This window comes from Malaclemys terrapin, chromosome 7 (assembly GCF_027887155.1).
Source record: "Malaclemys terrapin pileata isolate rMalTer1 chromosome 7, rMalTer1.hap1, whole genome shotgun sequence".
Lineage (NCBI taxonomy): Eukaryota > Metazoa > Chordata > Testudines > Emydidae > Malaclemys > Malaclemys terrapin.
In genome coordinates, this window is record NC_071511.1 from 35,192,661 (window position 1) to 35,217,600 (window position 24,940).

At 40.9% G+C, this 24,940-nt stretch overlaps 1 protein-coding gene and 1 long non-coding RNA gene across 2 annotated transcripts; one reads left to right on the forward strand and one right to left on the reverse strand.

The window, feature by feature from the left end:
* Nucleotides 1-2,573: 2,573 nt before the first annotated feature.
* On the forward strand, nt 2,574-22,089 carry LOC128840262 (uncharacterized). Its single transcript, XR_008445624.1, has 3 exons — nt 2,574-3,296; nt 19,260-19,365; nt 21,533-22,089. It is a non-coding gene; the product is annotated as an uncharacterized LOC128840262 (long non-coding RNA).
* FBXW12 (F-box and WD repeat domain containing 12) lies at nt 5,247-24,048 on the reverse strand. Its single transcript, XM_054034059.1, has 10 exons — nt 23,934-24,048; nt 20,594-20,631; nt 18,541-18,704; nt 17,148-17,269; nt 12,744-12,953; nt 11,197-11,361; nt 8,862-9,069; nt 7,747-7,928; nt 7,515-7,642; nt 5,247-6,774 (listed from the first exon to the last, which is right to left on the reverse strand). The coding sequence occupies exons 1-10, from the start codon at nt 24,024-24,026 to the stop codon at nt 6,675-6,677; spliced, it is 1,410 nt and encodes a 469-aa protein (XP_053890034.1). The 5' UTR covers nt 24,027-24,048; the 3' UTR covers nt 5,247-6,674.
* Between the last annotated feature and the right edge of the window lie 892 nt (nt 24,049-24,940).

The window sequence follows — 24,940 nt, forward strand, 5'->3', positions numbered from 1 at the left end:
GAAAAGGAAATTGGAATTTATAGGAACTTTTTTGGAATAAAAACTGAGAATTAATCCACAACTTCACCCATCAGAGGATTAAAAAATACTGGGCTTCTAGAAAGCAGAGAACTTTTTTAAATTATAGTCCAAAAGAGTGTTTTTCATTAAGAATAAAATTCATTAAGATTTAAAGGCCACTGAAACCCATTTACAATCATTTTGAAAAAATAGACTTTACTTCAGTATCTTGTGATGCACATTTATTTTCACAACTGGATAATATAACAAACATAGAATGCTTTTGCCATTCAAATGGAGGTTAGCACTGATATATGTTGGATTAAATTTATAGCTCAAAACAGTGAAGAAAATGAGTGGTGGCTGCCCTACCATCCGTCCGTGGCCGGTTATTGCAGCATGTAATCAACAGCTATTACTAATAGCTATTCTATTCTATTGAATAGATTATAAAACTTGGAGTCACACTGAGTCTACATCCCATTCTGGCTTGCTGTATGATGACCAATGGCATCTTCTTCATTGGTAAAATGAGGAATGAATATACTCATGCTGGTATTTGAGATTTCGTTAAAGTGCTTTAAGACCCTAGGACAGAATGCATTATAAAAGTACTATATTAGAGTTTAATTTCATTACATCCTTGCTCAGGTACCGTTTGTCTGACAAACTTAATACCAAAAAGTGCCTGTATGGGGGAAATGTTTTTTCTTACATTGATTTGAAAGCAACTACAGGCACTTGTATATTGAGGAACAGCAAGCTAGTCTGGTGATGGAGAGGGGAAATGATTTGCAGCCTCCCAATTTCTTGTTACAAGTTAATATGGGAATTTTGTAGCTACAGAAGTAAAACTAAGGCAGAGCCTTGCATGCTTTTTGTGGTTACCAATATGTTGTCTTAACTTCTGTAATTTAAAATTATGAAAATGCCACACTGGTTTCAACAACATTTACAATATAAACTTCCAATAAGTGTCTACTTTGTGTATGAGAGTTAGAGCAATGGGCTTCCAGCAATGCAGTTTTAGTTCGTGTTTTTGGTATGCTATGTTGCCATGTAAATGTTTGTTGTGAACAATTTTAGAAGCATTTAAAACTCTCTATACAGCTTTGGATTTTAAGGGTGTAGTGTAGAAATTTAGACGTGCTTTTGCAGATTTGTTATGCGTCTTGGATTTCATTAAACCTACTGGAGTCTAGAGCAGGGATTTGCAACCTATGGCATATGCTCCCTGGCAGGCTAGGCCGGTTTGTTTACCTGCCGCGTCTGCATCTTCTCCCAGTGCTACTGTTGAAATTTATTTCCGTTTTGGGAATTAGGACCAACTGCTTATGCCCATCTGTGCAATGAAATACTTAAAAATTAAATTATGACAGGAATAAGGTTCATGAAAGTAGATCTGGGGTTTATGCTAATCCATGGCAGACTCTTAAAAGCAATCCAATAAAATTCATTGTCAATATTTGTACAAATGAAGGTACAGCATTGAAGAATTTTGGAAACTTTTGCTTTTATGTTTGCTGTTCATGGAGGAATAATGTCATCTGTTTGTATATAAATGCACTGGATCATGGGTTGTATTTTTTTTTGGCAAGGACATTACGTGTTGGGAGCTCTTCTATTAAGGCTTTGTTTGAAGACTTGTCTGAGAATCTTAAATTAGAATTGTGAAGAAAAACTAGTAAATGTATTTGAATTGTTTAGAAAGTTGCACTGCTAAATACATACTTCAGGCTGTTAATTGTTTTTCCAAATATAAATCCGCTTTCCTCCCAATTCCCTGTTTTCAAGCTACCTTTGCCAAGCATTGGATTCTAAACCATACATATCTGCCTGGCACACATTTTGTTTGTTTTTTCCTCCCCCCAAATTTGTTCAGGATCATGGTCAACTGAAGTGCTAGTGTGGAAACTGGCTTTAACTTTTAAAAAAGGCAGACAAGATGTACTAATTCATTCATTGTAAACTTAAATACATTTAAGTTGCTTTTGGAGAAATAAGTTGAACTAATATTGTAGCGCCTAGAGGGGCCCAATCAGAATCAAAGCTATATTGTGCTAGTTTCTGCCTCCAAGAACTTACCATATATTCTCGTTCATAAGCCGAATTTTTTTAGTAAAAAGGGAAGCACAAGAGGTGGGGGTTGGCTTATGAACGGGTATAGAGAGGGAGAGGTGGGACACAGCCCCTCCCCCCAACAGAGGGGGCAAGGAGAGGCAGCAGAGAGAGAAGGGAAGAGGCGGGGCCAGAGTCTCTCCGCTTCTTGCCACACTTCTCTCCCCCCAGCCTTCAAAGCAGCTGCAGCTGTGCCGCTTGGCCCCATCCCCAGAGCACGCTGCGGCCACGCCGCCCGGCCCAGCCCGCCGGAGCACGCTGCGGCCGCGCTCGCGCTGCCCAACCTGCCGGAGCAGCTCCAGCCAGGTCAGAGACATCCTCCTCCCCAGATAAGAAGGGATGGGATGGGGGAGAGTGTGGGGGTCCCGGGCTAGGGTCATGTGGGGAGTGGTCACAGGGGTTATTCCCTTGACTCCCAGCTTCCCCCCCCCCCCCCCCCACACACAAAAAAAAAATTTCCCCATCAGTTGCTGTCCTGGCCTGTCAGGGTAAGCAGCTGGCGCACCGGGACACTTTGTTTACTTAGGTTTACCTCTGTGCCTGCGGACGCTTGAGGTAAACAAACCATCTTGGACCACCAGCGGCTTATCCTGATGGCCCGGGAGCCAAAGTTTGCTGACCCCCGAATTATAGGGTCGGCTTATGAACAGGTTATAAAGTTTCCATTTTTACTTATCCATCCCGGGGGGGGGGGGGTGGCGGCTTATAAATGAACCGGCTTATGATCAAGCATATACGGTAATTTAAGATCTACAGTAACAATTTGCTCACCGAGATATTGCAAAGTCGTACTTTTGTGCTGTTAGATTTAAAGTTAGCATTTAACTGCCATACGCTAAATCAGTTTAAAATATTGGTAGTTCATAGTGTTACATTTTGTATTTGGTCTAGATTATAGGCATTAAGCCCTTACACTGGTACAACTAGGAAAATTGGCTGAAGAAAACCATGATTTTCAGGTTTCACTGTTGCTATTAATTCATGAGGAATAAGTGATGTAGGTCTGTATGTAAGATTTCTGACAGTCTGTCTTTCTTCTACTTTCAGATTTGAGATTACATCTACGGAAGAAGATTGTAATTTAACTCACATTTTTAAAAGAGAATTGAGTTTTAGATACCTTTCTTGCTCTGCATCTTGCTGTCTATCCAGAGGTGAAGTTTTGAGAGCCCCTAATGGTTGGTATAATTTTAAAAAAGTCTGAGGTCAAAGTCTTTCTAAGTAACTTGTTGCATGAGGCAAGGGGAAGCTTTCTCTGTGGTAAACTGTTATGTATAATATAGATGCTGTCTTGCAGCTAACTTGTCTCTGGTAAAACAACATTTCCTCTACATCTGAACTAAGAAGATGCCTGCACTGTGGGATGAGGTAGTAGGTTGTATAGTTTTAGGGTCATACCCACAACTGGGAGATAACTATACAATCTACTGTCTTTCCTAAAGCAGCAGAAAATCAGCAATGTCAGATCTTTCACTTTAAAAGCTTATTGTCCAGTTCTTCAGATCTTCTCTAGTTCAAAGGGCTTGTGGGCAGAGGAAATACATTTCTGTAGCATAGCAGAGTTGATATGTATGTCTGAATTTGTTTATCCCTGGAAAGTCAGTTTCTTTACCATTCTGATTTTCAAGTTAAATTTTTTAAAATTCTCTTTAGGGGATCAGCACAGGTATGGAAGAATAGATTTCATTCTAACTGTATATTGCATGGGGTCATTTAAAAACTAAAGTTGTTTAATTTCTAATTAAGCAAAATACTAGTGGTGGTATTTGGTGCCATTAAGATAAAACTTGTTCAGAGTTGAATAGCTGTGCAGCTAAGCTATATTTCCTGAAACTAGGACTGTTGCGTACAAATTTCTCTAGCGGAGTGAGGTAGTAGATTGTATAGTTGTAGGGTAGTTATTTTACCCTGTTCAGGAGATAACTATACAATCTATTGCCTTCCCCGAGGAGTAAAAAAAATCTGCAGTTCCTTTGCATGCTAGCTGAGCATCCTGAGTTTACAGTTGGTGAGTGGACTTTCACTCAAGCCTGTACAATATCAGGTGATTAAGTGGCTGGATTTACAGCACTAAATGCTAATGTGGCACACACTAACATTGCATTTGGCTACTATGCTGAATTTTTTTCAAAGGTGAGTGATATATTGCTGATTTTTATATACAAATGGTCTTTCAAGTGTGTTCTGTTGCATTACTAATCTTGACTTCAATTGGTCAGACAGCTACACAAGTTTTGAAATTCATGGCTGCCCTGACAGCATGTAGCCCAAGTAGCCAGTGAACTGATTTGGGAGAAAATGGCTTCAGCAGTACTATCCTGTGTAAACACTTCTGTCTCCCTCCACTTCTCCTCCCCCCCCCCCCCCCAATGCTAGGAAGTGAAATTAAGTTAGTGGTTCTCCACTTTTTCTTTGCACATTACTAAATGGGAGGGTAATCCCAAACAGTGTAGGATGGCTATGATCCCCTGATGCCTGTTTTAAGCTTCCTGGGGGGTTATGAGCCCCAGAAGGTTTTCTTTACCAATAAATCTGGCTGGTTACATTTTATTTATTTTTTTAAATGGCATAGGCTCAAACTTGTTTTCTCATTGCCTAAAATGGTTAAACCCTGACTAGTTTGTTGTGTGGGAGAAGGAGCTACCTGATAAGTGATCATTTTAGGGGCTGTTCTGACTGAACAAGTGGTAATTAAGGTAAAACTGAAGCAGTATATCAGTCATCAGGGTTTTTAGTCTAGAGACAACTTTTGTAACTGATCTACCATTCCTGACTTAAACAATATTACCAAATATAGTGAAATAAAGCTGAAGTTACCTGGAAGTATAAATGAATGTAAAATGTCACAATATATGCATGTCTGAAACAAAGTCAAAAGAAACTGCAATAAAAGTTAACAGCTGATTTCACAGTGCAGCTGCTAAATAGAAGAACTGCAGAAGAAACAGTGGGCTCCTAGGAAGAGGTAGTAGGTTGCATAGTTTTAGGGCAGGGATTTTGCTCACAAGGAGTTAACTATACAACCTGCTGCCTTTCTTAGGGCTTTATTATTACAACAGGACCATTTTGGCTCAGTCTAAACTTCTGCAGCTTTGATATGTGAAGAAAAAAACGGTATAAGCCAAACCAATATTTGATCATATTAAGTTTTAATGAAACTAAGTGTGGCAGCAACAGACTCATTCTGACAACCCATGTACAGTACTAACCGCAAGGTTGCAGCAGTATAGTGCTGCTTTTGAGGACAAACAGAACACACCATTTGCTCCTTTAGTAAAAGTGAGTGGTGTAATATGGTAAAATAGTCTCTCACCTTCCTTTCAAGATTAGGCTAAGATTTTCCAGCACTGAATAAGAGTTAAAGTATATTGTTAATTCAAGTGACTTTTAATGATCTTATTAGAAGTGAGGGATAGACCTCTTCTCTTAAAGTACTCAGTGCTTATGAAAGTCTCAAGTTCCTAATGACAACTCAAATGTCCTATTTTTCTAGAGGAGTAAACATCTAAAATAGTTAAGAGTTTTAAAGCTTGATTTTATTGATCATGGGTATGTGGGATATTTTTAAGGGAAGACTTGCAACCAGCTTAAAAACAAATAATGTTGAATGAATCACAAGCAGTGGAAGGAAGTATAGTGGTCCTTTCCTGTAGATGTGTGAAAGTACAAACTCTTCCATGATTACACCATTGCAATGTAAATTTATAGCTGAGTTATGTACTTTTTGCAAGACTTCACACTGGTCTAAATCTTGCAGGTGTGGAAAAGATGTCCCCTGCTATATTACTTAGGGGTAGTCAGTACTTAAGTCTGTACTTTTTAAAGAAGTTTACAGCATATCATCCATCTTCTGGATAAAACACCATGCCAGGAGATGTTGCACTGAACCACACTATATTGACAGAACCAGGTTCAAGAATTGTTTCCTCCTTGTATTTTAATTTACGTATGTATTGAGTATTTTCCATGTGACTAATTGTACTTTGTTGCAGATCCAATAAATTTTAAACTGTTGTATGACTCTTTTTTTTTAGTGTAAGAGCACCCAACTTTTCATAATGGAAAGTGAGGTTTACTTATTGAGGTACTGCATTCTAAAGGCTGTAATATAAAGAGTGGTGGCATTACTGAAATTAGTGTGTTTTTTAAAGGAATATTTTTATTTCATAATTAGACTAGATAAAGTATAGCTTAGGTATGACCTCTAGTAAACATTATGGTTGATGTACTGAAGTTTATATTTGAGGGGTGGTAGTAGCATTTTTATGTCTACTGTAGACTTACTTCACCCCCACAACTGATGGTTTCTGATTGAGGGGACCTAGCTTCATGGTGCTCATCTGCATCTCTTCTATTAACATGAGGGTGTTCACAAAGCTTATCACTGCATATTGCTCCAAGGGAACAGCTCTTTGTTCATACTTAAGGTACTGCTAGTTCACCATAAAGCCTTTGTTTTCCCTACATAGTGCCCTATACTTAACAGAAGAAAGCTTTGCGAAGCAACACCCAAAACTGCAGCTAAAATAATGAAGGATCATTAAATATTTCTCTGTTTACAGGTTAAAGGAATATGCTCTTAAAATACTTGTTTCATCACTTTCAGCCACCACACCTACGATGCTGATGTTGTCACATGCCACATCCGTAAAGCCCCTGTTGTGGAAAAATTGTGAACAGAACATGTTAAACTGAAAACCTTTAAAAGGAGACATGACTATAACTAGCTGCCTCTTAAGTTAGGATCTTTTACAATTTAAAGTTTAAACACATCCATTAAATCCATACTTTAATCTAGCAGCCTGAAGCACCTAAGCAGAAACCACCTGTGACCTAATCTGTTAAACAGTCCAGACAGGCACCCTAAACTTTCAGAGCTTGGGGGGAGGAGATCCTGAACATTGCCTTTCCTGTATGTTGCATGAGCTCTGCCTGGCATTTAAACTCTACTACACTGCAGCTTCTCAAACATAGTCTTGATGCTGTTTGTGTTTAATTAGCAAAGGCTCAACTAACTGAAAAATAAAAGGTGTGACTTTTTTTGAAGGATGGTTTACAGCAGAAATTGACTTTATAAAAAAGAATGCTATTAAAATACAAGAACCACATGCTCAGCTCACTAGAAATATTTTACATATAAAAAAGATTGACATGGCCTTCAGCCATTTATTTTCTACAGTTGTTTGAACAGTAGGGTAATCTATTCCCAAAATGTTCACTTAAATTCCTCCCTCCACTTTGGAGGAGACAGCAGTAGTGACAATGTCACTTAAGCTTTCAATGTACTGAGTTAGCCTCATCTTTTTGTAAGTGGAAGCAAGTTAATCATAAAAACAAAGGCTTGATTTATATCACAACTTGTTAGCTTTGTCTAGTTACCAACTGAGCTGTCTTACCTTGACCATCTGTGGGTTCCCCCTAGTAAATAATAGCGACTTGTCAGTGAAGAGATTTTGTTTACTTTTTTCCATGTGTACACACGGAGTGAGAGATCCAAAGATGATGTGACAACACGAAAAGCATCCTTCCAATTTAAAGTAAAATACTGTAGTTAAGAGTACAGTAAACAATGCTGTTCTCTCCCTCCCCTACCCCCCACCCCTTGAACTAAACAGTTGAGACACATACCACCCATATTGAAGTGATTGTATTGTTGTGATGCTGGAAAGCTTCTACTTGAGTCCCAAAAATTGAATATAGTTCTAAGTTTGCTCCACATCCTAAAAGAATTGTTTCTGTGCCATGTCCTTTCATGAGAATTTCTGTGGTCCAAGTTCCTTCTGGTAGTGTGAAACTTGCAACCTGTTGAGCTTTTATAAAGAAAATACTTCAAAGATTATATTTCAACTCTAAAATCACTTCTACCAAAATCTGCAGTAAAGAGTTTTGTTTTATTTTTTTTATATATATATAAAGAAACCCCTTCTCTGGTGCCCAGACAGCTCAGGGCTGCTTACTAGGAGTAAGAGATTTCAAAGGTGGTGAGATTGACCTACAACATCCCATGATGAGTCTCTCTCTCTCCCTCTTTGTGATAGTGCTACATTGTTAGTCAGGAGAAGCAGTTGACAGGAGCCCTGTTTTTACATAAGGGGCTGCAGGCTGTGTGTTCTCTGAGGGTCCCTTGACTTTTGAAATTACTTTCTGCCCACCAGGGACCATGTGTATATTTTAATTTAGCCTCTTATCCTTTTTTTCCCCCCTTGTAGTCCTTATGCAGAATGAAAATCTCCTCTCTACCCCTTAAGTAACGTCTTGAGAACAAAGGGGGGCCTGCTACTATACCCTAATGGTCAACTGGCTCTGTTGGTGCAGTGGTAGTGATTGTTTCCAGAGTTGAGTACCTCTGGCCACTTACATGTCTGTATGCCCTAGCTGAGTTTGACTGCTGAGACAGTACATGGGGAAATCGTTGGCTTCAGTAAGGCCACAAGCTATGTTGTACAGCTTTACAGATCAATTTCAAACACCTCAAACTGCAACCAGAAGCTAGCATAGTTCCTGAAGAACAGCTGCAACAAATGCAACTGTTATTTTTTTCGAGTCTCTTATAACAATAATGGATTTTACCCACATTAAAAAAAAAAGTCACCTTTGGGAGAGCAACTATAGAAAATTCCATCCCTAAAATAAAATATTTTGTATCCTGAACTATAATAAGACACCTGTGATTACTACAAAAAAAAATTAAATAAAATTTCTCTGCTATGAAGTGTTAATAGGCAATAGATATCAAAACATACCTAGAACTTCCATTTTATATTTAGACTTTTTGAGAGCTAGATCAAACACTGTGATGGTCCTTTGAACTGACATGCGATCTCGGTGCACTACTGCTATTCTTGCTGGTGCTTTTGGTAACCAGCAGACTACAGCACAATTGTTGACAGGCAGCCAGCTAGATTCAGGTGATTCATCTGCCGGGTTAATCAAGCAATCTGTATAAAATATCTGGTGTAGAGAAAAACAAAGACAAATATACTATTCAGACTGCAGTGCCACCTCTGAAAAACCTTAGATTTCATAATTCTTGTTAAGGATTTTTTCCATTAAGAAAAGCTTTTTGCTAATTCAGATTTATTGAAGTTTATCTTTCAATGGTTTATTGAGTCATCACACTTAATGAAAAGTGAGAGGTTGATGCTTGTGAAAGCATGGCATAAGACCTGGCATAGCTGAGCCATAGAGCTTGTCTCCACTTAGGGAGGGATCGACGCACAGTGATCAAGCCACGGGGGGTGGGGTGTCGATTTAGTGGGTCTAGTGAAGAGCTGCTAAATCAACTGCCGCTCGCTCTCTTGTTGACTGGTACCCCACTGGAACAAGAAGCGTAAAGGTAAGTCTACGAGAGTTTCTCCCATCAACCCAGCCCAGTATAGACACCGTAATAAGTTGACCTACAAGTTATTCACATAGTCGGAGTTGCATAACTTAGGTCCATTTAGCCCGGTAATGTAGACCTACCCATTCCTTATACAGCTCTGCTAGTATATCTGAATGTTTAATGACAGCAGTCTCTGCTATTCCAGTCCACTTTCCTTTTGTCCAACAGGCAGCTGTGCTAAAATGTGCATGTAGAAAGGGTGTATGGGGTGTTGACTAGAAGGACGCCAGCAGAGTACTGCTGAAAGTGGCACTTTTTGCACAAAGAAAGATCACAAATGACTTGTGGCTTGGTTTATTATTTTGTGAGGTGTTTCTAGTAAACTTTTCAGTGTCCATTCTAAAACAATCTAACCTGTCAAGGGCTGTTGAAAATTTGTTGTTGCTCAAGTTATCTAATTTATGGTAGAATCTCTCTTAAGCAAATATGAATCTAGGGTGAGTTCAAAGCTGGTTGGGAAACAACATTTTCTGCAAAAATGTATTTTTGGAAAAAAATGTATCCTGAATTGGAACAAAAATGCCAAAACCTCAAATTTTCACAGAACTGAAATCCCACATTATTTTGTTTCAGAAACACTGAAAGATGGTGTTTCCAAAATGAAATGTGTTCCCTAGGATCCCTGGCTGCCCATCTGGTAGGCTGCAGTGGAGATGGGGACACTGGAAACCCTGACAGCTGCTAATGAAAGTAATGATTGTCTCACTGCTGCCCATCACTGAATAGCAGCTGTGAAATTGACCAGACTCTGGTCAAGTTAAGCATCTTGTCAGTTTCACTGCTGCTATTTAGTGGTGGGCAGCAGTGAAACTGAAAAAGAATGGTCAGTAAGTCTGCATCTGCCAGATAGACCCTGGGTCCTCTGTAGCCTACCTGGCAAACTGACTAGGAGCATTGAGTCACACGCTCCTGTCGCAGCCAGGGCTCTCAGAAGTTGGGCAATGGAGGGAAGTAACTGGCCTGGAAGATATGGGGTCCTGAATCCAGGGAAGTCCGCATAGGCGAGCTAGCAGAAAACCAGGCAGGAGTCCAATGTAAATTTGTCAAAGTCTACCCCTTTCCAAAAAAACCATTCAGATTTTGACAAATCAGCAAATTCGGATGAAAAAAGTGTCTTGTTGGAATGTAGCTGAACCTAGCCGTTAGCAAGATTTCTCATTCGGTAAAGATGAGGAGCTTGATAATAACCACTAGGTTTATCAGATGCCCAACGCTGAGAACAAGTTATTTGTTTACTCTTCCAGCAAAGTTTCTATGGTATTTTTATTTTTCTAATTTTCATATTAGTTATTAGCAGATATGGAAAATTAGTACATTGATGGCTCTACTTGCACCACAAAAATATAAAATGCAACATTTTAGATATTCAAATTCAGCCTGTTGCATTACAAGCAGAGTCTTCGTAACAGAGAGAGCTGCATTATAAATTAGATGTACTGCCATTAAGACTTATGGAATAAAATACATTGGGCACTTCATTCAGGAAGGGCAAATTCTTTAAGTTAATTAGGAAAATGTTCTAACAAAGGAAGAATAAATGTTTACCTACTTTGAGGTAGAGATTGTTCTATATAAATGCTGCTGAGTCCATTAGCCAGTGAGATATGCCAATAGATCAAGAGGAAGGTGAGAGACTATATTAAAACAGAGATCCTATATTTAAAGGCAGCTCCCAATTTTACGTAATACTGTACCTTTGGAGATGGAGCTGCATTCTCAGTAGATCCAGCAACTAGCCATTGCTCGTCTGGTGAACAAAGTAATAAATCAATGCTAGAGTTTTGAAATGCTGTAATACATGAAACCTGATTTAGATTAGGAACTTCTAGCGTATAGATAGCACCTCCTGCAGTGGCTGCCTACAATAAGAAAAGATGAGTAAGAAAGAAACATGGTTACAACATCCCAGCTTCTGTAAAAAAAAGAATTTATATAAATCTGAAGGTTTAGTGCTCATGACATCAAGCATTTTTGTCTCATTTGAATTTAAACTTTGAGTGGTACTATCAGCACCACGCCTGAAGGCTAAAGTGTATCTCACATCAAGATGCGCATAGCACAGAGTCTCCTACATGCATCCGAAGAAGTGGGCTGTAGTCCACTAGTGTTGTAAATCAGACCTTCTATGTATTGTGTATGAGGAGCAGCAGAAGCAAAAGGCAGTAGAGAGATATTTCCTAATGATTCAGCATCTTTGATTCCAGTCTCTGAAGTGGGAATTTAATTCTTCACCAGTCCATCATGTGCTTCTGCAGTAGCACAATGCCACTATGCTGTAGTTTTGAACTACTAGAATACACATTCAGTCTTCTTAACCCTATTCCCGGCAGTTATGACAAAAACAGGACTGTGCAGTACTCATCCCCCACTAGCAGCACTAAATCCACAGAGGGCTGAAACAGTCACTTCCCAAACAAGCCCCACAAAGACAACTATAGTTAAAGCCTTTTTCTATTCCTAGCCAAAATAAACACAAATTCTATTGTCCTGCTCTGGCATACTTCCACACCACACATGCCTGTACTTGCTCCATTGTAATAGCAAGGCAGAAGATGTACATTACAGCCATTTGTATGAACACTTAGTATGTGGCATTTTCCTGTGTTCTAGATACTTTGTTCCAAAAACCAAAAAGATGTAGACAAACTCAAGGGAGTCCAAGGAAGAGAAACCAAAAATGATTAAAGGGCCTGGAGGAAAGATTAGAAGAACTAAATATAATGTGGGTAAGGAGCAACTTGAAGGGGATCTGATAGTCTCCAAAGGGTATAAACACAAGGAAGCATGACTGTGCTATCATCAACAGAAAAAGAATGAAGGTAGTAAAATAAATTTTAAGCTAAAAATCAGAACTCCAGGCTGTGAGAACGAAAGCCCTTGGAAGTGACACATCCACAGTCTAGTGGTTAAAGTTCCATCCCTGCAAACTTTTGAAATGAGAATGGATGAAGCACTAGAACACAGATCATCTAGTGCAGAATAATTCATTCTTTACAAACTGTTCTAGGATGAAATCCCGGCCTCAGTGAAGTTAACTGAAGTTTTGCCATTGATTCCAATGGGGCCGAGATTTCACCTGACGTCTCAATACATTTTATGCACCTTTAATTCTTATCTCCCAGTGCTTAAAATGCATCACATCAGAAGCATATTCCTCATTATTTTAAACGAGCACATACCTAGGTGTAGCTGATCTTGTTAGATAGTGGTCATTAATTTACAGTCACCATGGTTTACTTACAGTTAGGAAGGGCTTGTCGTTCACTGAGTAGGTAACCAAACTGGACGAGGACGACGATGTGGAGAATGCAGCAAGCTCTTCCCCACTTTCTCCATGCCAGACCTTGATGGTTCCACGGGCATCTGTGCTGATTGCTAGTTTGTACTCTGGGACAGTAATAACCTTTACAAATGGCACTTCCTGGGAGGGACTTGACCATATCTGTGTACCCTGAACAAAAATATGCAGTTAGGGGCCAGCTTATGGGCATTTTAAATAGATTTAAATTGTTATCAATAATGCATTCCTTTCCCCCCATTGCTTGTTTTTGTATGTATATATCATTGAAGATATTACCTATTTCAACAACATTTTGCTTGGTATTTTCCAGTATTTGTGTTGAAATAGTTTTCCTTTAACAAGATAGCTATTATTTTCTCCTTGTTGGAACTCTCCCCCCGCACTGGATTCTAATAATGACTCAGCTTACTCCACTGTATTTCAAAAATCCTAAAGTGCAGCCAAGAAGCTCTTTCCAAAGATGAGATTTTAAATAATTGGATGTTTCCTTTGCACCACAAATCTCACTTATTCTTCCCACACCCAATGACACTGCAGACCACAGGACTGGAAAATTCCACTCCTTCACCCCCACTTGAGAGCAAGAATCTGCAATAGCTTTTAAATCTTCAATCTCCCCTATTCATCAGAAACTGGTCTGCACTGAGAATTAATAGCACATTTTAGAGCCAAATGTACATTCAGGCAGACTACACAGCAACATTTGCTACCTTGCTATGCAAATTCATCTCAGTTTGGACCTACAATACAATACCCTTTGCTACTCAAGTCCTGGGTCTCTCCTGAGCAGGAACTGCCAATAGCATTTCAGTCTGCCAAAATGGATGGTGGTTTCTGAAGTGGTCTAATGATCACAAGAATTAAATTGAGACAAAGCACACTTCCACAAGTCATCTATTGCAAGATTTGATTCTAATGGCCCAGTTCATCCTTGGCATAATTCTGTTCAGGTCAGCTGATACAAGCAGAGTTGCACCTGCTTGCTCCCATGGGTCAAGTTCTATCCTGTTGTAACTGACACACAAGTCCTGGGCTGAACTCAACAGTGACAAAGTGTTGTAAATCAGTCAAAAAATGGGTGTGCATGTCACATGATAGATGTTATTGGTCAGTGTCCATTGATTTACCATTTAATAGGCATGCAAAATGTAGGTGTGTAATACTGCATGCCAAAGGTTTGTAGGGGGGGAATGCTACCAATACCAGCACCAGCTAACTTAAAAGTTTGCCATATTATTGCACTCATTTCCCCAACCATGTTTTCAATGGTCCGGCTCTCATAATTGATCTTGAATGCTTTATGTTTGGCCAGTTAAATGACATTGGTTCCATTTAAGCTGTATTTTCTCAGTATATGTGATACTGTGCAGTCCTGGAGTATCTTAATATTACCATTTTAAATTCTGATTGCATTTAACAAGTTTCTCTAAAAGTAATATTCCCCAATAGCTGTTTTCAGGGGCACCAACCTAACGCCCAATAGTCAGTGACTACCTTTAAAAAAAAAAAAAAAGTAGAAATCAATAAATATGGCACTTTAATCTTATTGCAAGATTGTCAGGCTGAACATTGTGTAGCACCCACCTCCCAAGAACTCCCCAGAAAAAGCAGCAACAGCAAATACTTGACGCTCTTAGAAATTCTGATCTAAGATCTAATTCAAATTAATTAGAAGCTTAATTTGAGTGGAGCTTTGATGCATGAAAAACCTTCACTGTAATAGGACAGAATACTAGAAATATGAATTGCTTGCAAACTTTGCCAGATCTCTCTGTTCCTCTCAGATGTGGACAGAGAAGTCAGGGAAGAAGCAAAGTCTGATCTCATTAATATACCATGTTTTTTGTGCTGTGATTTGAATTACATATTGAACATTAGGGATGACAAGCCTGCATCTCTAGTCAGAGTTTAAGGCCGGAAGGAACCACTAGATCATTGTTTAATCTCCTGTATATCACAGGCCGCTACCACCCCGCACCCACACACTAAACCCCACAACCAAAATGAGACTAGACTATTCTGTGCCACAGGCAGAGAATAGGAGGTCCCAAGCTGCATCAGTGCCCGAGGCCCCCACAATTGCAGGGAAATGTCAGACTCTCCTAAAAACAAAGTGTTTTCTCCCACAACTCCTATTGGGAGGGTGTTTGAGAACCTCTTTCCTCTGATGGTTAGAAGCCTTCTAAATTTCAGCCTGAATTTGTTCATGGATAGTTTACATTCATTTGCTCTTGTGCCAACATTGTCCTTTAGCTTAAATAGCTCTTTGCCCTCCCTGGTATTTAGCCCTCTCCCACCTCCCCCAACATATTTATAGATAGCAATCTTATCCCCTCTCAGACTTTTGCTAGCCTAAATAAGCCAAGATCTTCCAGTCTCCCATCATAAAATACGTCCTCTATTCCCCAATTATCCTATAGTTCTTCTCTGCACCTGTTCCAATTTGAATTAATATTTCCTGAATGTGGGTGACCACAATTGTATCCAGTATTCCAAGTGAAATGTTACTAGTACTTTGCACAATAGCATTATTGTTTCTTGGTCTGTACTGGAAATGCCTCTCCTAATACATCCAAGGATCGCATTTGCCTTTTTCACAGCCACATTAAATTGATGACTCAGTTATTCTGTGCTTGACCCATACACCCAGGTCTCTCGCCTCCTCTGTCGTTTCTAATTGATGGACTCCACATGAGTACCTGGGCTGTTAATCTTTTGTGATCAAGACTGGCACTGGAGCTAAAAAGCGCTTTAAACTAGGAGATGAGGCTGGAAGAGGCTCATGAAGTCTCCAGAGTATTGAAGCCAGGGATGGAGCAGGAAAATCAGCTAAAGGAAGATATAGTAAGGGACAAGGGAACACCACAAGCTAGAAAACTGAGTGAGGTCTGAGGGAAACAACTGAAGTGCTTGTACACAAATGCAAGGAATCTGGGCAACAGAATGGAGGAACTGGTACTACTGGTGCAGGAGGTTAAACCAGATATTACAGGGATTACAGAAACATGGTGGAAAAACACTCATGACTGGAATACAGGTGTTGAAGGTTATGTACTGTTTAAGAGAGAGAAGAAAGGTAGTGGGGTAGCATGGTACATCGACAGCTGTACACTTAAAGAAGTGATAGTACAGACAAAATCTGTTTGGGTCAAAATCACTTTGGGGAAGGGTTGTAAAAGGAGGTTCTGCTGGGATAGTATTAGGGGTCTGCTATAGACCCCAGGAGTCAGACTCTGTTATGGATAGCATTCACTTCAATGTTATTAGAGAAATACTTTTGGGAATTGTGTCATAATGGGAAACTTTAAACTTCCTTGATATAGATGACAGAATAAATACTACTAATACTGGTAGGGCCCAATTATTCCTAGATGTGATAGATGACAGTTTTCTTCATCAAATCATCACTGAAACAAGAGGTGATGCAACTTTAGACTTAAGCTTTACTTGGTGGTGACATCACAGAAGAGCAGATCATAGGAAATAATCTTGGATTGAGTGATCACAATTTGATTCACTTTATATTAAATGAAGGAAAATCCAAACCATGTCATTGACTCTTCTTTTATTTCTGAAGGGCAGACTTTGGGAAAGTAAGACATTTAGTTAAAGGACTTGAGGACTTAAATACGAAAGAGGCTTGGAATTTCTTCAAATCAACTATACAAAAACAATCTGAAATTTGCAAAACTTGTAGGGAAAGGCTCCAGACCCACCTAGATGAATAGCCACCTCAAAAAAGGTTAATAGGAGGAAGCAGAGAGCTTATAGGGAATGGAAAAAGTGGCTGGTCAGCAAACAAAGCTATACTGTAGAAGATAGAAAAATGTAGGAATAAAGTGAGAATTGCTAAAACTCAGGCTGAATTAGCGCTTGCCAAGGAAATGAAATTAAATAAAATAATAGGAGGGGTTTTTTTATATAAATAAAAAGGAAGAATGAGGTTGGGCCATTATGCTGTGTGGGTGGGAAAGAGATTCAAGATCTAGGGATGGCCCAAAAAACTAAAACTAGTGAGTGTTCTCTTCTATACATTAAAAAATGCCACAATTTCCCTCTGCATAACTTTAGAAAGATGACACTAGGAACAAAAACTGGGTTATCTGTAGTCCCCCTTCCTTATTTACATACTAGCCATCCTATGGCATCTGTATTTTTGGAACAGTTTGAATTAAAAAGCATGGGCAATGTTTGACCTGTATTTTAACTATTGCCTTCTGATGATTTAGAGCTATTCTAGAACAACAAATCATATAAGAGGAGTAGGATACATAATTGTTTTTTAAATGATGGTATAAATATTCTTGATTGTGACACTGGACTTGTAAAGAGTGTGCATCCCACCTCTTGGACCTGCCATGCTCGAATAGTGCCATCGGTAGATGCAGTGCAAACCACAGACCTCAGCTTTCCACCACCAAACACGTGCTCATTGTCTGAGAGATAAGCCATACCAACTATTTTACCTACAATAATAAAAAACAAAAATATCAGTATGACCATCAACTGATTTCATGCTCACCAGGAACAGTAAGGCCCCTATCAGCAAAGCATTAAATAGGAGACTAATGGCATTAAGCAGAATGGGGATATAAATCTGGGGAGGTCTGGATTGCTTCCTGGCACGTTATCATTCTGCACTTTCAAACACGGCCTAGTAGTTTATTCCTAATAGAGTAACGGTAGATACAGTGTTCCATTTTTCATGGGTGTGATGACTCACACTTATTAGTGTAGCCTATGCTATTATCCAAAGCATGTTCAGTCAAAATAAAAAAAACCCTTTCATGCAAAAACAAAAAAGTGTCTGCAGGAGAGAAAATAAATCACAAATTATTCCCTTTACTGAGAAGGTGATTAAACAACATTTATTTCAGCAAATAACTCTTCAGCATAATACCTGGGTAGCAATAAAAATTGCCTTAGTTAAAGCTGTTAACCCTTTGCTTGACAATCTTACTGTCTGAATGAAAATATGATGTATTCCAAAACTTGCATTCTAGTTGGTTTTACAATATGATGCATGAACATAGCCTTCATGGCTTGAGTTAGTGCAATTTACCCTTTAATTTCTTGCTATCTGAAGGGAATACAGTAAATTAGAGTCTACTTTTATTTATGTGTGGAATCCAGAGTCCAGTCTTAAATTTTTATGTGTGGGTGCTATTTAATTTGGACTTTACTGAAGGTGACATGCAACTCAGAGGATACAGGACCAGATTTTTAAAGGTATATGTGTGTCTAAAGATAAAGATAAGCACCTGAGTCCCTTTAAAAATCTGGCCATAGTTATCAGTGAAGAGAGAATTTATTTAACCAGCATGGAATAACAGATGAGATTTTTATTTAGTTTTATATCACCATCTTTGAAGAAGACATTTTCTGCAAAATGTTATGGGATGAAGCTAGTAATTTTAAAAACGTTCAAGGCCCTGTTCTGAGAATGTACACACCCCATCATACCATAAGGCCAATTTTCCAAGGTTCTTCAACTGAATCTGAAGATTTTCCTCATGGTTTTGTACCAGTAAAGCTTTCCAGCTTTTGGATTTGTGGGATTTGCATGTAAAAAAATGCATGTTCAAATTGGGAACAACAATTTTGCAGTCTGCTGAAGTCTTTATTGCTAATGTATAAAGCATATGTCTGCCTAGATCCTATGAGGGGTTGGATCCATTTGTACAAAACACCTAGCAACAACAGAAGTAACCATTCTTTTTATCATTTTCTCACATACCTTTATGCCCTCTCATGGACCGACATATATAATCAGCTGATGGCCGACCTGATGCCATTTCATGCTCAAGTTTGGAGCGGTGGAGATAGTACTGTTTCCATGTCTGCATACCTGGAGTCAGGTTGGAAATATTGCAAAAGGTCCAATGATCTAGGCATATCCTTCTATGAAACATAAAGGTGACACTATTCAGTTAAAAGTAGGGGATGGTCATTGTGCAACACTTTTCTTAACTATTCACATTTGGTGGATGTCACTAGGTACATCCAAAGATCTGTCATGGATAAAAGCACGATTTTGTTTCTTTACTTGGGAAATTTAAGATTCAGTAGAGAAAGGGAATTCCTCCCCAGTCACAAAACAAGATACTGCAGTCACCATTGTGAAATATGAAGAGATGGAAATAAGGAAACGCCATCATGGAATGAGAGTACAAACATCGATTTGCCTGCCTCCACTATTTTGCTCACTGCAACATGCTGAAAATGTTAAAAAAAAAAAAAAAAAAAGCCCGGTTGCATATAATGCATTGAAGAAAGCATTCTAGAACTGTTTGAGTGAAAGTGTAACTTCCTGAAGTACAGACAGTCAGTGAGAGACTTACAGCAATCCCCAGAGTGAGTGTGATTCAGCAGCACTTGAGTCAGTGTGTGCTTTTCCACTGACTTTTCTGGGTCTGATCTTCTGCCTAATAAGCGCAATTTCTACTCCCCATAAAGGCACTTGTGAAAAGATGCGACTCAGAACCAGTTTTTCCTCTAAGATATCACCCACCTCTACAAGGGACTGCCTGACCTTTGGAAAATTTGACTGTACAAAAACAAGGTTTGTAAGCTCAAAATATGGTCACCTAAAATTAAAATGTCCCTGTGATAGTAAACACACACCCACCAGTGCTCCTAACCAGTAGTGGTAAACTCTCCCGGAACCTGAACTGATCTGTTCTTTCCTAGTCCTGGAATTTATTCATTTTCTTTTAAATTATTTAAAAATAAATGCTAATGAAAGGTGCCAGCCTGCAGACCAAAGGCCTGTATTTGTCTGCTGAATAGATACAGCCCACTTGGTGGCAGCAGAAGCTTCCCCACTAGGCTGACCAGATGTCCTGATATTGTAGGAGACAGTCCTGATATTTGGGGCTTTTTCTTATATAGGTGCCTATTACCCCCCATCCCTGTCTCGATTTTTCACACTTGCTATCTAGTCACCCTGTTCCCCACCCTGCCCTGTCAATGTACTTCACTTAGAAGGAAAACATCTGTAAGAGTTTGAAGATAGCAGTGAGGCCATAGGCTAGACTGAGGCTGTGCTAACAAGGATGCCAATTCAGTTACAAGTTAACTGCGTTGCTCCTGGGATAACAGATTGATCTGCCTTATTCATTACTGTATTTTTAAAAGATTATCCAGAGGGGTGCCCAGAGCACTGGAGGGGTGCCCTTAATGCAGAGCCGTAACAATCTAAGTTATTAAAATAAGGTGGTATTTGTATGATGCGGCTATAGTTTCATATCAGCCAAAGAGAATGGATTCCAAACACTATGGTGGGGTGAAAAACGGTGCGCACACATATACATGCCTTACAATCAACCCTGTGAGCCCTTTATCTACCATGTTGTATGCTCTTCAACTTTATGTAGTTAAAATTCCTGGATCACAAGTATTTCCAGGTTCTCATTCTGTGGATGCCCCAAGAGAGAATGGGTTGTCTCAATCCCCATCAGTCAGTGAGGGTTAGGACACCCAGGTTGATGTTCAGCACCTTTCAGGGCTGGTCATGGAACTTGGTAGCCGTGAAGCCCCTCAAAGAGCCCACCCACAGGAACACCAATGACTACCCTCTTAAGAAAGGAGGTGCCAAAATGGGAACCAAGGGCTACTAAAAAAGGCAAAGCAAAAGTACCGGGTAAGTGGCTATAAAAGAATGCCAGTGAAGGACATTGAGCAGGGAACCCCAGAGAGTGCCCACTCTACCCCAAAAAGATCACCTTGCAGCTTGTCAACTATTACAATACCTAGCCTGGACTCCCCAAAACATTGAAAGGGGCACTCACCTCCATAGGGAAGTTGTGCCTGCGGCTTCGTTCCATGCCTATTACAAATGGAAGGGAGAAAGACGAGACATTTTAGAATGAAGGAAGCTGCGTTTCAAACTTTTCAGTGTTACTGTGACTGACAGAATAGAGAAGATAACATCAGTCAATGGAGAGGGAAGGGGACCAGGAAATCTTTCTAGGTCTGTGCTGCACCCCAATTTCTTGGAATCATCACTCTTTTTAAGTTTACATTTTGTATGAATGTTTAGCACAACACAGTAAGGGGGAATTTTCAAATCAATTAATTGGTTATAGTTTTACATTGATTTTTATAGGAATTATGCGGTTAAAATCATGAACAAAGTTTTGTAAATTTGGACATATGTGCAAGGACTGGCCTAGCAAACTTTTTAGTTAAGTAGTTCAGGCTCGATCCCAAAATTTGAAAATAATCATTGTGACATGAAAGATCAATAAACATCTAAGCTTAGAACGCCCAACTAACTTGCTACTAGTGGAAATAACATCAAATGGAGAGTAAAAACTCATTTTTACAAGATCCATTAAGCTGAATGTATGTGATCAGATATATATAGTGTATAGTTCTTAAAGGATTGTTAACAATTCAATCAGTTTATACCACCCCCTGCACATTTAGTGTAGGATATTAAAGTCATACAGAACACAGTAATATGGAGTATACTACTGATTCAGAAATGTGCTAGATAACTATTCAAGATTGTATTTTGTTGACATTTCCGTCAGTGTTTGTGTACACACGCTTTATCTGTATGTGTGTTTACATCTCCATACTAAAAGCTATATAACTATTTAAAGACAGCCATCCTGCACCATCTAGATACTTAAGGGGCTGAGTCCAGTAGCACAGAAAAAGCAATCTAAAACAGAAAAGCAGGTTAATATTGTAACATTAAAATGGGTTATTGCCACCTGCAGATGAAAAGAACAGTTTGAGGAGCTATGACACAAGGACAAAAATAGAGGAACAAAGATCATAAATATGGGGCCAATCGGGCCATAACAAACACATGCCTCTGGGGAAAAACCAAACCAACTCACCCACCCTTAAGTATTCCACACCCTGGGGCCAACCAAAGCAAAGTCTTGATCTGTCAACCTAAAACATGGCAACTGGATTCTTCAAAGATGTGTGAAATCTCAACATAGGTACCTGTCAAGTTCCTCCAGGAGGCCTCAAATATATAAAGGAAAGTGCCAATTTGATATATTAGGTTTAAAATGTATGCAGGATGGGTCTAATGCGATCCTGGCTGCTCATACCAGTGAGCATATACATGGCTGCACTCTGAACACACTGCAAGTGACAAATTCATTCGGAAAGAGCATTTCCCAACAGCAGGACGGACTGCACACTGCAGCTGGATTCTTGACAGCAAAGAAGCTGAAATGTCAAGCTGATGTTTTTCATTGTTTTTCTCTCCCCCTACCACCTGTTCCCTCTTGGATGGGTTTACGCAAGACGTTGTACTCAGGGTGCATGTTCTGAACTGGCTCAAATAAAATAATCTCCTGAACTTTGCTTCAGTGGTTTGCCATCAAACTACCATCTGTGTAAAAGCAGCTCTAAGAAATTGTTTGCAAAATAAGCACTGCTTTATAAAAATAAGTAATGCTACTAATATTTTGCATTTTATAGAATCTTCCAGCCAGAGATCCTAAAGTGCTTTACAAATATTAATGAATTTAGCCTCACTACTCTTTGGTGACGTAGGAAAGTCTGAGTTCCATATAACAATTGGGGAACTCAGTGCACTGTTAAGCAATTTACTGAAAGTTACACAGGAGTTTTAGGCAGAGCAAGGCAAACAGCCCAAATTGTCTGGCTTCCAGTGCTGTCCTTTACCTAGTAGGTATTGCTTCCTCTCTATTCCAGTGGAGATAATCAGTCTTTTGGTTACAGTTATCACTGATAAACCCTTACTGCAAATCACATGGGATGGGCAAAGCTTTGCATCAAGTGTGAAAAAAGACAGACTAGCTTTCCCACCTGGTCCAGCTGCTTTGAGTCATTCTGGAGAATCCAAAGGGGATCCCCAAGTGGCATACAGCGGCTGTAGTGACTCTACACCCAATCCCAAACTTGGTCCACGCTCTGCTCACTAGCCAGAGCATGTGACATTTTGTGTCACTAAGAACGAGTTCCTATTTCCCCCTTCAAGGTCTGCTTATCCCCACACAGGAGAAGCAGGCACGGGGCTAGGCAGGAGCCTATGTGCTTCCACCTTGCATTAATGGGATGGTTTTTGCTAGGAGAGGTTAGGTCCTGCAGCACCCTCTGTCACTGCCCTCCATTTTTTATCCTCCCCTGCCTCATTCTCTGTCCTGACCCTCCCACCCCTCTGGCCACAGTTGCCTCCCCTATGGTGGCTTGGATGCAGCACAGGGAATACGGGGAGTTTGGATGCAATAGCATGCTATACACAATTCTGCCATGGCAGCCAGGCAGAGACTAGAGAAGAGAATACCTGCAGGCTAGTGGATGTGTGATCTCTCAGAGGGGCTGGGGCTGCACCGCTGCAGCCCTGAACATGATCAGAGTGGGGTGATGATGGAGGTGAAAGAAAGGCTCAAGGGAGAGGCTCATTACCTGTGGTCATGAAGGGTGGGAAGGGAACACTTATGTGCAGTCCTGATGGTTGTCTCCAGACCTGTGTGTGCTCCTCCAGCCACCAGGTGCTGGAACTGGGGATGCAGGGGGTGCTGCAGCACCCCCCTGGCTTGAAGGGATTTCCATTATCTATAGGGTTACAGCCCCCCTGCTCCAGTCTGCTGTCAATTTCACAGCTCAGACACCTGGTGCCACCGGCCGCTCTGCGGGAGTTTCTAAACGTCAAGGCAAAATAAACCCCCTCAGGGCCACGCGGGTACAGCAGGCTCCCCCTACTGCACAGCGGGGTGTGCTCCGGAGCAGTGGCAGTGAATTCCCTTCGGGGGGAGAGGCAGGAACCAGTGTTATTTCGGTGGGGCAAGGCACCCCCGGGAGTGGCGAGAAGCGCTAAGGCAGCTCTGCTGGGACACAGGGAGCTCTAGGAAATAGGCTTGCAAAGGCCCGTTCATTCCTCCAGCGCCAGGGCACGCCCAGCCTGGTGCAGTGTGTCTGGGGAAAGGGAGAAGCCCCCAGCCCAGGGGCCCGGGCTGTGCAGCGGTCCCCAAGGAGGCCCCCAGAGCTGGGCAGAGCAGACGCCACCCGTGTCCTGCCAACGGGGTGCGACCGACACGAGCCCGCATCTCCCTGCGCTACACGCGCGGCTGCGGGCGCTGGAGCAGAGCCGAGGCGCCCCCCGTGCCCCAGGGGCGGCCAGCCCCAGCTGGGTACCTGGTTCACCCGCGCGGCGCGGAGCAGATCCGGTGCCTCCAGGTAGGAGAAGACGTGGACGAGGCAGTCTAGCGTGAGCAGCTCGCCGCTCATCTCCAGCCCTCACCCCGCCGGGGTCTCGCGTCTTTCCGCTTCCGGACCAAGTTTCCTGCTTCAGCTACAGCGGCTGCTCAAAGGCGGAGCCAGCGCGCCTGGCAATCCGCTGGCTGCGCTGATTACACCGGCACAGCGCGCCTGGCCCCTGCCGGCCAGGATACTTCATTGGCACGGCCAGCTCCTTGCACAAGGGCTGCTAAAGTGTAACAAAGCGCTCCGGTAGCGGGGACAATCTGCTCAGGACAGGACTAAATACTTTGTTTGAAGCTTGTCCTCTGTGCCCGTTTGTAATCCTCTTTCTAAGCCCCCAGCCCCCTTCTCTCCTTTACTCCCTTCAACCTGTGTCAAGGCCCCATCCTCTCACCCCTACCTGTCAGGGCAGATTGGATCAGCCAGTGTTGAGATGCAGCTACTTCTACAGTGGCACATGGCGGCTTGACTATCATGCAATAACATCACATCTCTACTTAGGGCAGGCAGTGAAGGTGAACGCTTGATGCGGCTGAAACGGCAGCGGGACTATCTATAGCCAGAATGCAGGTATGTGAGTTGAAATAGGACAAAGAGTTTAAAGACATCCTCGCCCTCTTACTGAAAGTGCCATGGAACAATTAATGACCATCCATGGTCATGATCTTGGTGTTGTCTCATCTAAAAGCAGCAGAGAAGGATTCTTTCTTCTAGAGGAAGGACCATGACATATGGTGGGAGCCGAGCAAGAAGAGTTGGGGTAGCTAATGGAAGGGTCTTTATGGTGGGGGAAGGTTAAAAGCCTGGGGGCAAAGTTTCTATGGGTTTAGGCTGTAATTTTGCCTTAATGCTTTTCTACAAGTTTTACTGTGATCTACAGCTAGACTGAGTGAAAGAAGAAAGTGAGCATGATGGAAACCTGGAGAAAGTTAGGTAAGTAG